Raw genomic sequence first — 13853 nt, forward strand, 5'->3', positions numbered from 1 at the left:
AACTACATTAGATTTCTGGAGTTGTTTACCTTGGAAAGACAAAAAAATTATTCAAGGAAATTTAACCTTTTTCCTCCGATAATCTCACTCTATAATTGGGGGACACACACACGAAGGAAATGAATGATATGAATAGTCTGGTTCTCAATTGCTACCATCCTCAATAACCTGAAATAACCTTTAACATTTTTTCATTAATAATGAAAAACAATACACCTAAAGTCAAGCAGTATCAAAGGGCACTTAGTTATTGGAATGTTTGTATTTTTTAGGATCTGTCGTTGCTAAGGTATGAAGGATGAGAAACGAGATAACCAGCAAATGTCCACAAGTAACTAGATAGTCTTTCATTTCAAACATTAAAGATAAAACTCTCCAGGAACAAAGCAAAAGCTATAGCTCTCGCTCATGGTTTGTTTTTTGTTTTGTGCTCTCCACTAGGCTGAGGTAGGTTAGGAGTCAACACTTCTACACTCTGATAGCTGGAGGTGGGGGGGGAAATGTAGGTATAATGTCCAAATTTAAGAGTGCACTTGCTTGGCTCCTACCCTCATCCTCTTCTCCAGTCAATCTCTCCATACCCTCCAGCACAGGGCAAGGTTGGGGGTGGGAGTAAACAGGACTCTAGGCTCAGGTTCTTAGAAGCAGCCCTGACCCTAATCAGGAAACAATACCAACCCACCTACCCAACAACCATTTCCCCTTTTTCCCTTGCTAAGAAAACCACAATTTCCTCTAGGTAAGAAAGAGCCAGCACTGTGCTTCAGGAGATGCTGGGCCCCTCCCTGCCCAGAGAGGGAGAATTTTGGCTTCAGGTGAACCCTATTGCTCTTGCCAATAGCCGTGTTTGTTTGGAACTGACGTGCCCCACTACTACTGGCCAACACGATGAGAAGTCAGCTAGAGGTACATTTGAAAAACGTTTTCTTACTCCTAAGAAGAGATATACAAAACAGTCTCCTTTCAGCTTGCAGATGTGATCATCAGCATGCAACAAAATTCCGCTGACAGTTTTGGGTCATGAGGACAGTCAGCTTAGGAAAAGCCAACACCCTAAATCTGGCAAAGCAGCAAAGGGGAAAAACTGCATGTCCTTCATGTTGGGAATCAGAAGATGGAAGATCCCCATTCCAGAGTTCTTGTCATGTGTGATAACAAATTTTTCCTTTCTGATCCATTTTTAATCAGGTCTTCTATAACTTCTTTGCAAGGAACCAAAAGCATCTTTAATATCAGCTTTAATTTAACAAAACTAATAGCACCTAATACTTATATGGAGTTTACTATGTACCAGATACTGTTTTAAGCACTGGCTATAATCTTTTAATCTTCCTAACAACCTCTGAAATAGATACTTTTTTCAGCTTTGTTGAGGTATAATTGACAAAACTGTAAGATATTTAGTGTACAATGTGATGACTTTACAACACATATATACACTGTAAGAGATATTTCCCGCGGAGTCAATCAGCATATCCATCACCCCACATACTTACTCTTTTATTTCCCTTTTTTGGTAAGAACATTTAAGTTCTACTCTCTCGGTAAATTTCAATTATACAATTCAGTCGAAGTAGGTACGATTTATTATCCTTGCTTTACAGTTGAGGAATCTTAAGGCATAGAGAAGTCCCCGAGCAGTGAACTGAGGCTCTACAATTACATCTTTTTTTGATGTGACCAGACTTTCTAGAGACTGAAAAATTATCCAACAAGTACTGCCCACCCTATGTAACAGTGAGCCTGCCTCTCTCGAAGGGCTGTAAAGTACAGCCCTTTACAGCCTGTCACCAGACTATCTGGAAACTGTGACCCACCCATGTATCTCCTAGCCTAGTGAAACATTTAACTTTCTAATTTAAAATTTTAACTGGTTTTTTATACTAGCAAGAATTTTCTATTCCAAGGGGTTCCTATTGTCACCTGCTTCATTAAAGTGGGCGGGGGGGAGGGCGGGACATTGTAGAGAAAACTTTTTTCCTCATTGTTGACTGAGGAGGGAAAAAGGCAACAATTCAATAGATTCTAATTCTGACAGAGGGAATTGTGTTGTGCATTTCTACCGAATGTGAAATTAAGCACACTGTAAACACTATAAAAAGGTCTTTCCTTAACAAAAGTGAATTAACTCCCCAACACTTCATTTTATTCTTCCAAATACCTCATTTTATTGATATCTCTCTACTTTCAAATAATAACCAATTTTGGATAGCCATTTCTGCAAAAACACCCCATACATATGTGGCTTTTGTCTAGGTTAACAGCAAACTATTCAAAACTACCTTGTCCCAGCTGGGCTGATGCACACAAATTGCAGATTCAAATGAATGGAATTTGGCACCTGAAAATCTCAGAGCCAATCATTATAACCACTTAACTTAAAGGAAGAAATGATAATTAAACAAAACACAAAGGAAATAAAACTACTATAAATATAAGCTAGAATAAATGTTTTCTAATGATGATATACTTTGCATCTAAAATTAAATATTTTGTTATTAAATATTTATCTAAATGTTTTTGTTATTCTAATTTAAACAATTCACTAGCCTACCAATTTCATAAAAGTTGACATTTAATTTTAAATGTTTAATGCCAAAATACTAGGAAGAAAAAAGATAACACTTTAAATACATTAATTACATTTCTCCATTAAATATCCAGAAATGTAACTACTATGTATCAAGCTCTGTGTTACGTCTTGTATCAAAATCAAGAATAAGGTTCTTATCCTCAAGACATGAACAATATTAAAATAAATTTATAACATTTTTAAAGAGTTATGGAAACAAAGGCAGGGAAAAATTATTATGTTTAGAGGGGTTTTGAAATAATGCCTAGAAAAGGTAAAAATGATCAAGGCCTTAGAGATTCCAAATAAAATAAATAAATAAATAAATAAATAAATAAATAAATAAATAAAGCTTTCTAATTTCTAAAATTTCTGGAACAATTTTTCTTTTCAGGATCATTAAATCATCCATTGAAATCATAGTCAATCCTATCTTAATCATTTTTTCAAGGAAGTTTTTTACAGTCATATAACGGAGAAGGTTTATAATCCATCCAAAGCATGGCCAAATGCAAAACAAGCGTCTGAATAAATCTTTCTTCCCCATTTATCTCAACAGTATAACAGTTCTAAGAAGGGGTCTATCTTTCATATGTCCAAGATACACTTACAGCTTTCACGAATATAACAAATATTAAAAAACAATTTCTACCATTATTATTTCCTGACATTTTACATAACTCATATTTTATTAAGGTTTTATAGTAATTCATCCTTTTACTAGAGCATTTAAAAACTAAAACAGTTCATATTCACATACACAGACAACTAAACTTGCTATTAAAAGGGACTAAAGTTCTTATTTTCCTCAAGTCTAACACCAATGTCCATGGAACGACTCCAATACCAATCATGAGATTAATAAGGCACATATCAGAGTTTTTGAACTTTTATTTTAAGAAAGTGAGTCAAACTTTGGATTCATGCGTTTAGATCAGGGATAGAAACAGCAGTCCAAGACAAAGGACATAAAGCTAAATCAAAAACATTCAACACACTACGTTCATCCACAAACATCACAGAAGAACAAGGTCTTGAGATAATTTTTCAAAATTTTTTAAATCTAATAACCACTAGAATTCCTCTTAGGTACTAAATGCATACACGTTTTATTAAGAAAAATGATAGGAATTAAAATTGACGTTTATAAAGTACTTTACTGTTTAAAAGGTAAGGTGTTGGCATCTTAATCCCTTCAAGAACCTTCTAAGAGAGGTCTTATTATCATTTCCATCTAACAGACGGGAAAATTAAGGATCTGAAATTTGAAAATCCATCCAATGTTACTCATCTAGTAGAATGCAGGGTTGACCCTCAACTCTAGATCCTCCAATTCCAAATCCCAGTCTCTCTACAGTGGATCATGCCATTTTAAAACATCCTCCAAACAGGCAGGATTATTTTTTAAAAGGCAGTCTCACAATCCTATATCCAATTCAATATTCTGAAACATATACTGAGAACCTATCTGGCAAGGCTGGGACTGGGGACCGTAAAACTTCCTTAAGTGAACAATTCCTGTTCAAAGCACTTTGTATCACATGATAAAAAAAAGGTAAATACAAGAAAGCTATGCTATAATAGTATAGCATACTATTCTTTCACTAAAATGTTTAAAAATTAAGTGTTTAAAGCATTTATAAATAAGCCTCAGATAGCATGTCCTTGTATCTTGTTTGATGATATTAAATTACTTAATATTTTTAGGTGTAGTAATAATATTTTGATTAAGTTTTTTAAAAGAATCCTCATCTCTACTAGACTTATGCGGGTGATCACTTTGTAAAGTATATAAATGTCTACGCACTATATTGTACATGAAACATAATATATGTCAACTATAACAAAAAAATTTAAGTTTTTTAAAAACTTAAATACCAAACTAAAGGACACAAAATATTTGTGTCCTAAAATATTTAAAGACACAAACTAAAATATTTACGGGTGAAACAATGTATCTAAAATCTGTGTCAAAATACTCTGAGAGAGGCATGAATGGAAATAACACTAGCCATGAATTGTTATAGTAGTTAAATTTGTGTGATAGGTACATGGGAGTTCATTATTGTACGTTTTGTATGTGTTTGAAATTTCACATAATAAATATGCAGCAAGTTATCTTTTCACAAAAAAATAACTGTTAAGCTCATTTCCAAAATATTAGACATTAATGCTACGAAATTTATCATTTTACAAATAACACTGACAAGTTCTGGAACAACATTCACTTAAATTTTCCCAGGTGTCCTGTCTCTGATTTCTAGCCCCTTCTGCTCTATTAGGTTACACATATTCCTTCTCTGGAGTAAAGAATGACCGGAAGCAAATCCCAAGAAAGCAGTAGAGGAGTCAGTCTCCTTCGAAGACCCTGAGGTGGTACCTAGAATTGCCAACCACCTGGTATCAAACCAGACAGTCTGAAATTAAGACCTTCGTTAAAAGTCTGATACGATTCATGAATGCAGAGATTCAGCAGCAGCCACTTTCACTATATGTCTCAATTTTCTATACTGCCTGCGTCAACAGTCAGTGGTGTACACAGCTGTGAGAGCCACCTCTCGCCCAGCCATCCAAATACTGGTTCCGCTGTAAGCAGGAAAGAAAAAAATGAAATGAGAATCAGATAGAGGTCGAAGGAGAGGTAATAAAGAAACTGCTATTCTGATTCTTATAAATTAATTTAGAATCCTTGTTCGTTCAAAGTACTAAGAAATTTTAGCACTCAGACCTTCCTTCCCTATTTAGATTCAACTTTTACCATGTTTTAAAAACAAAACAAACCTCTGCTTCCAAAGGAACCAGTACATATGGTCTGTTAAGAATTTTTAAACTTTTGAAATTGTTTTTCAGTCTTACAATAACTGTCAATATACTTATGTAAGTTGTATACGTATTTAAACCAGTAAGACAGCAGATAACTGAACTTCTTACCCAGTGTTTTCCGACTTCTTTCCACAGCGGTTCTTCGAGTTTGTTCAAACATTGCTTCCAAATCAAACGTGCGAGCTTTTTTTCCTAAAATAGGAATTAAGTAGCAGATTATGATCTTGCACTAAGCTATCCAAACTCAGTAAATACTGACTGATTGATCAATAACCACCTCGTCTGTCTAATTTATAGCATAATTAGCATAGTCTGTCTAATTTATAGTCTAATTTATAGCACGATAACCAGAAAACATCAAGGAAGAAAGAGTTTACTTCCCAAAGAATTTTTAAGGACAATCTTATCACTAAATAACCAGCCAATTTTCCCATCCTCCTCTAATTCATCTAGACCATTTCTCTTAAAACCACAAGACTGGTATGGTAGGCAGAATGGAGAATGTCCATACCTTAATCTCTGAACCCTGTGAATATGTACCATTAGAGGGCAAAAGGGGCTTTGCAGGTATAATTAAAGTTATGGGACTTTAAACTAGAGAGATTATCCTGGTTGGCCCAATCTAATCCCAGGACCCCTTGCAAGCAAAGACGTAAAAAAAATACAGCAGGGGAAGTCAGAGAGATTTGAAGTTTCAGAAGGACTGAAGGAAGGTACTGCAGTTTGTTTGAAGATGAATGGAGCAAGATGACAAGTAATGCGGGTACACTAAGAAGCTAAGACTCCCACGTTATCGTCAGTAAGGAAACAGGGGCCTCAGCCTAAAACCTAATTTTGACAACAACCTGAATGAGCTTGGAAACAATGTTGTACTTGTTTTCATTATTGTTGTTGTTATTTTAAAATAATAATAATACCTACTCCATCTTGGTAAGAGTATGGTAGAAATGGCGTTCTTACATAACACTGATTTTGGTATAAATTAAAACAACCTTTCAGAAGGGTATTATGACAATATGTATCAAGAAGTTTTTAAAAGATACATTCTCAAATTTTGGTTATTTTTTAAGTCAGAAGGAAAAAGCAGAGAACCCTATGATTTCACTGATATGTGGCATATAAACCAAAAAGAACAAGACAAACAAATGAGAAAGAAAAACTCATAGACACAGACAATAATTTAGTGGTTACCAGAGGGTAAGGGGGTGGGGGTGGGTGATGAGGGTAAAGGGGGATCAAATACATGGTGATGGAAGGAGAACTGACTCTGGGTGGTGATCACACAATGGGATTTATAGACGATGTAATACAGAATTGTACACCTGAAATCTATGTAAATTTACTAACAACTGTCACCCCAATAAATTTAATAAAAAAAAAATTGGTTATTTTTTAATATTTATATTTTTTATTAAAGTAGTCCCTCTAGAAATCTACTCAAGGAAATACATATAAAATTCCTTTTACAAAAAGAGGTTATTTATAAAAATTTTCATCTTAGCATTATTGATAAAAGTTAAAATTAGAAACTATGTAAGGGAAAGTTAAAAATATTACAAATTATGGAACTTCTATTAAACAGGCGACTATTTAGCTATTAAAAATCATGTTTTGGAAGAGCATTTCATAATATGGAAAATCCTCAAAATATTGAGAGTTAAATAAACTAGATATATAATAATAATATAAAATTGTATATACATATGGTCTTCATTTTCTTAATAAATACACAACAAAAGACTGGAAAACTTCACTTTTAAGTCTTGATTTCTAGATCATGAGATTATGAATGATTTTACTTTCTTCTCATTTTTTTGTGTTCCTTATATTTTCTGCTATTAATGTGTGTCACTTTTGAAATTAGGAGAAAGCTGTGTTTAAAGAATTGAAACAAAACTGCGTATGCCCTCAGAGTGACCACCTAGGAGATAGTCAACATGTGGCTCAAGACATTACCAGCATAAATGAATACATGAAAGAAGAGACGAGGGACCTGGACACATTAGCCTGGCTTTGTTCTTTCCAAGACCCAACAAAAATGCGGTGAGAAAACAATTTACATGTATTGTTTACTGAGACTAACGTGATCAGTAGATGACGACATCTGTTTGAGACGTTTTTCTTTACGTCAATAACGTGACGTGACTGGGCTCTACGGAGAGAACGAAGTGACGGTGCTGGAGAAGAAAGACTTGCATCAAAAAGGACTTGCAACTATTATAACATTACTTAACAGCCCGTCTGTTGCCAAAAGAACCACCACATTACAGACCGCAGTCAGTGGTGACCTCTCAGTCTCAGGACGCAAAGAAACAACTCCCTCCGCCAACCAACACTCTCCACCGCGTGGGTCACAAAGCATCTTTCTCACAAGGCTTCCCATAAGTGTCAGCTGAGTTGGTCCCAGGTGACAGGCAGGAGTTAGAAAACGGATGGGGAAGAGAGTTCCAAGAAACTACAAGACATACCCCAGCCTAAAGCAATTAGAATTTGGCACAGCCGGAAGGTAAAGCACAGAGGTGACAGCTCGGCCTTCCCCACAACCTGCGGCCCTTAAAACCCCTGCCTAAGGCAGTCACTCACCGAAGCCCGTGAAGCCCATGGTGACCGCCAGCTGCGGGTCCGGTCCTGATACGTCTGAGCCTGTTACTGGAGTGAGAGGGGGAGAACGGGGGCTTCATTAGTGCGGCGGCCAAGAGCCCCTGATCCGGTCCCCCCTGCCCCGGCCCGCCTAACGGAACCCACCTTCGCTGGGTCCAGGGCGCTCCATGGCCGGCCGCCGGCGGCAGAAGGAGCAGCAGCAGCAGCCCGAGCAGCTGCAGGAGATTCCCAGCAGGAAGTGCCGCCTCCGATCATCAGCGTCTCTGCAAACGCCAAGAGCGGCGCCCTCCGCGGAAGGAGGACGGCCTTCCGAGCAGCGCCGCCCTCGCGGACTGGCGGGGCATAGGCGCCGCACAGGCTGACCTCCGGCTCAGCCCACTGGATGAGAACATTATCGGCAATTTCTGTTAACACCTTTTACATTTTAAGACGCGTTTACCGCCAAGGTGACACTTAATCCTCACAGAAGTCTAAAGAAAAGCCCTTTCTGTGTGTTTTGTCCTCTATGAGGAAACTCCCACAATTTTCCACCTTTTGAGCATATTTTAAGGAAGAAATGAGTGTCTACTACATTACTAAAAAGCAATAAGAAGCCAGAAAAGACCCAAGTTAGCTGAGAGTTGTCAGAAAATGCTCTGAAACCTGTACTCTTAGTCCAAGCCTCCCCCTATTGGCTTGGTTATAGGGTTTCCTAGCCCACAGCAAGGGTTCCCAAAGCGTTTTATTCACATATTTATTATATTTTCACTTTTTATTGGTTTTAGTTTCTTTACATGACTCCTTATCTATGCTACAAACTAATGGCATGTTATTTATCTCTATATTTCTGAATTCTACCAAAACTATGTATCATCCAAATAAATGTTGCTGAATGAAAATTTTTTCATCAAGTTACTCATTAGCCCCACTATTTCCTTAGTGTACCTCAAATTATGCTTTACCTATACACCCTAAGTGGTAATGATCAAGCAATGTCCATTTGCTCCTAAAATAAAATGCGAAATTAACATGGCTTCCAACACCTTTCTAACTTCATCTTTTTCTGTTTCCCACCACACCAGTGTTCCTTCAGCTCTATAAGAAGCCTCAGAACATTATGTTCTCAAACCTCTGACTCGTAACCAAGCCTTATGCCCTTCATTTAACCTCACTCATCCTTCAGGTCTAAAACTTCAATGCTCTTGTAAGCATTTACAAAGCTTTCCAGACCTCCAACTAAGTTAGGTCTATTATGTAATCTAATAACCTTCCTTAATTGCACAATGCTTCAGTGGGCCCTCAATATTTGTTAAATAAATAAATGAATCAATGAGAAAAAGAAGTTGTGAAGGCAAAAGCTACTCCTCTTACATGCAGGATGTAACATAACTTGGGAGAACATGTTTGGTTTCAGCCCCAGAGATTACTGAACCACAAAAGTCAAAAGTCAATGTGAACTCTAATCAGTGGGCTAATTCATTGCACCTTTAACAAAACAAGTTATTATTAATGTCACTGTCTCTTTTCCGAATACAGATAAACAAGCCTTAGGTAATAAAATAGAACTTTATGCATACAGCTCATTATGTAACCATACCCCAAACTTGAAAATAACTATTTTAGCTCCTCAATAGTCAAGAACTTGTGGGTAAAGGCTTGAGGTGATACATACACTTTTTCTTCCTTTTCATTAAGACTTTAATTTTTAGAGCAGTTAAAGGTTCACAGAAAAATTGAGAAAAAGGTATAGAGATTTCCCATATATTCTCTACCCCTACACATGCATAGCCTCCCCCATTATCAACATCCCCCACCTGAAGGGTGCATTTGTTATCATTTATGAACCAACATTCACACATCATAGTAACCTGAATTCCATTGTTCACTCATGGTGGTGTACATTCTATGGGTTTGGATAAATGTATAACATCTATCCATCATTATGGTATCATGCAAAGTATTCCACTGTCCCCCAAATCCTCGGTTCTCTGACTATTCATCCCTCTTTCCCCTCCCCACAATCCTTGCCGACCACTGGTATTTTTACTGTCTCCAGTTTGCCTTTTGCAGAATGTCATGTAGTTGGAATCATACAGTATGTAGCCTTTTCGATTGACTGCTTTCACTTAGGAATATACATTTCAAGTTCCTTCATGTCTTTTCATGACTTAATAGCTCATTTCTTTTGAGCATTGAATAATATTTTATTGTCTGGATGTACCACAGTACACTTACCCATTCATCTACTGAAGGAAATATTGGTGTCTTCCAAGTTTTGGCAATTATGAATAAAGCTGATATAAATATCCATGTTCATGTTTTTGAGTAGACAAGTTTTCAGCTCCTTTGAGCAATTATGGAGGAGCACAATTGCTGGATCATATGATAGTATGTTTATTTTTGTAAGAAACTGCCAAACTTTCTTCCAGTGTTTGTACCATTTTGTCCTCCCATCAGCAACGAATGGGTGTTCCTATTCTTCCAAATTCTCACCAACATTTGCTCTTATCAGTGGTCGAGATTTTTGCCCTTCTAAAAGGTATATAGTGACATCTCATTGTTATAATTTGTATTTCCCTGATGACACATGACATCTTTTCAGTGTTAAATTGCCATCTGTATATCATCTTTGATGAAGAATCTGTTAAGGTCTTTGGCCCATTTTTAAATCAGATTGTTTCCTTAATATTTAACAGTTCTTTGTATATTTTGGATTTAGTCCTTTATCAAACGTGTATTTTCCAAATATTTTCTCCCTGTCCGTGGTTTGTCTTCTCTTTCTCTTGACATTGTCTTTCAGAGAGCAGAAGTTTTTAATTTTAAAGAAGTTTGCTTTATCATTTATTTCTTCCATGGATCATGCCTTTGGTGTTGTTATCTAAAAAAATTATTGCCTACCCAAGGTCATCTAGGTTTTCTCCTACTTTAGCTTCTAGGAGTTTTATATTTTTGCATTTACATTGAGGTCTGTGATTCATTTTGAATTAATTTTTGTGAAGGGTATAAGGTCTTTGTGTAGATTCAATTTTTTTTCATGTGGATGTCCAGTTGTTCTAGCACCATTTGTTGAGGAGATTCCATGGTAGCTATATAAAAATTTAAACTACAAAGTGCTAAAGAAAAAAAAGCAAAATGGAAGATTGAAGCTATCAACCAGTGGAAGAGATAATCATGATCATTACAGAAAAATCACAACAAGATGTATTTACTTTTGATAAAACATAGATGCAATAATTGCACTAGTGGAGCCTTCTACATTAAACTGGGTGTTTCTGTTTTGTTTTGTTTGCATGAAACATCTTCATACTAAAATTGTTAAGTGTGCCCGGGCAACTTTTATTTTCTTGTAGCAAATGAAGTGAATTTACTCATACATTTTAAGGCACAATAGCAGGTTAAGAAAATGAGTGCTAGAACTAGAATGTCTGCATTTAAATCCTGATTCCGATAATGAAATCTTGGATTAGTTTAGACTCTATATGCTTCAAATTCCTCATCTGTGCCTGACATATATTCCACACCCAATAAATGCTGGCCATAATTAAGTGCGAGATGTTTGTGAGAGTGGTGAAGACAAAAAACATATTCCCTGCCGTAATGGAATTTCTATTCTAATGAAGATTTTTTAAAAAAAACACACCTTAAATACCTAAGGGGGCTAGATAGTCCAATCAGAAACATATGAAGCTACTTGAGCAGTAGTTCTCAAAGTGTATTCTTTAGACTCCTTTAAGGGTGTCTATGAAATCAAAACTATTATCATAATAAACTAAGAAATCATTTGCCCTTTTCACTCTATTGATATTTACACTGTTGATACAAAAGCAATAGTAGGTAAAATTGCTAGTGTCTCAGCATAAATCAAGGCCGTGACAAACTGCTAGTAGTAATCATTGCATTCTTCACTGTTACATATCTACTGTAAACAAAACCAGTTTCCCTTAAAAATGTCCATAATAAAGCCGTAACGTTGTTAGTTTTATTAAATCTGGACCGATGAGTACGTTTTTCAAATATATTGTATGACAAAATGAGAAGTACTTGTAAAGCCCTTCTGATGCCTATCAAAATATGTAGTTGTCTCAAATAAGAAACCACTTGTGCAATTGAGTTGTTAGCTTTTTTCATGAAACACCATTTTTACTTGAAAGTATGACTCGCAAACTATAGTTATTCAGACTTAAGTATTTGGCCAACATTTCCTCAAAAATGAATGAAATGAGCTTGTCCCTTAAAAGAAAAAAACTCACTGTACCTCTTGCTAGTGAAAATTATAGCTTTCAAGAGAAAATTAGAATCTTGAAACACTTGTATCAATGACCATAAGCTTGATAGCTTCCCAATACTTAAAGATTTTTTGGATAAGATAGGTAGTGATATTAACATAATCACTTTTTTCTATTGGCTAATGAAGTATGTCAATGTTTGGAAGTTCTGCATAACTCAGAGAACCAGTATTTCCCAAATGACCAACACATAACGTTATAGAACCATGCATGGATTAAAAAAAAAATCCATTCAGAATACAAGACAGACCAATGGATTTTAATCAAGTTCAAAAAAATGTCACTGATGGTTTCAAATTCCACATCGCAAGAGGACTTTAAGAAATTACCACTTGTCAAGATTTGGTACACTATCAGAGATGAACATTCACAAGTGTTTTTAAAAGTTATTAAAATACTCCCATTTTCCAACTACATAACTGTGTGAGGCTTTTCTTCATATACTTCACCTAAACAACATATCACAACATATTAACAGCAGACACAGGTATGAGACTCTACTATCTCTTATTGTCAGACACTTAAAAGATTTACAAAAATGTAAAATGCCATTCCTCTCACTAATGTTTTAGTTTTGGAATCTATGTAATTTTTCATAAAGTACGTTACTTATATTAATATAGATTAGGCTTATTATTCTTTTAAATGATTTTTTAAATTTCTTTTTATAAAATATTAGTAATTATCATAAATATAGCCCACACAAAACAAAAACTCTTCGTAGTCCTTAATAAATTTTAAGGGTATCAAGAGGTTCTGAGATCAGGAAGTTTTCAAATTGCTGTTTTAGAGAAGACTTCAGCAAATTTTTTCAGTAAAGGGCTAAAAGGTAAATATTTTAGGCTTTGAGGCCGCGTGGTGGTCTGCGTAGCAACTACTTGACTCAGCAGTTGTAGCTGGAAAGCAGTCACAGGCAATATGTGAATGAATGGAAGTTGGACTTAGACCTCTGGGAATGTGGTAGCTGTGCTGGAATATTAGACCAGTATTACTAGACCATCCAATCTGTAGAATTGAAAACGCTCAATTGTATATTTTGCCTCAAATTTAAAACAAACACTGTGCCAGAAGCCAGAACATTCACTTTCAATCTGTTGTCTACCAAATAAGACAAAACTGACAGCTGGAGACCCATCAGGCTATTTGTTCATCAATAACACAAGTCTAATTTTTCCTAGTGCATTTGCTATGAGGTCTTAAATTACACATACAGATCTGCAATGTCACAGAACTTTAATATTCAGAAAGGTAGTCAACCCTTATTGAAGGAGTAAAAAGTAATTCACATAGCAAAAGACCAATTTAAAGTCATTGACTTGAGAAACTATGAAGACTAGAACTGGATGGAGTTTACTTGGATGAGATTCTACATAAGGACTAAATAAAGGACTGTTCTTTTTAAAGAAGAGTGCTTTGATTTAACTACTCGGGCTGCCTGCCACGTGAAATGAAGCCTATCTGGCCTCTCCTCCCTCATTTCTCCTATCTTTCTACTGCAGTTGATACAAACCCCATGGATAAGTTACGGTGATTCGCTTCGCTGCTTTGCGTGTGTGTCCATGCATAAAGCACCTCGAGGACCGCAATGCTGT

General features: G+C 36.0%; 1 protein-coding gene across 1 annotated transcript in view; it reads right to left on the reverse strand.

Moving 5' to 3' along the window:
- The window catches only part of WDR70 (WD repeat domain 70), a 253902-nt gene extending 245647 nt beyond the window's left edge, over nucleotides 1-8255 (reverse strand). Inside the window, exons 1-3 of the mRNA XM_081053278.1 lie at nucleotides 8141-8255; nucleotides 7979-8044; nucleotides 5504-5587 (exon numbers count right to left, since the gene is read on the reverse strand). Coding sequence (XP_080909404.1) covers nucleotides 5504-5587; nucleotides 7979-8044; nucleotides 8141-8165 — 175 coding nt within the window. The 5' untranslated portion in view covers nucleotides 8166-8255. The remainder of the gene's footprint in view (nucleotides 1-5503; nucleotides 5588-7978; nucleotides 8045-8140) is intronic.
- Nucleotides 8256-13853: the final 5598 nt, after the last annotated feature.

The sequence above is a fragment of the Rhinolophus hipposideros genome (assembly GCF_964194185.1).
Source record: "Rhinolophus hipposideros genome assembly, chromosome: 7".
Taxonomy (NCBI): domain Eukaryota; kingdom Metazoa; phylum Chordata; class Mammalia; order Chiroptera; family Rhinolophidae; genus Rhinolophus; species Rhinolophus hipposideros.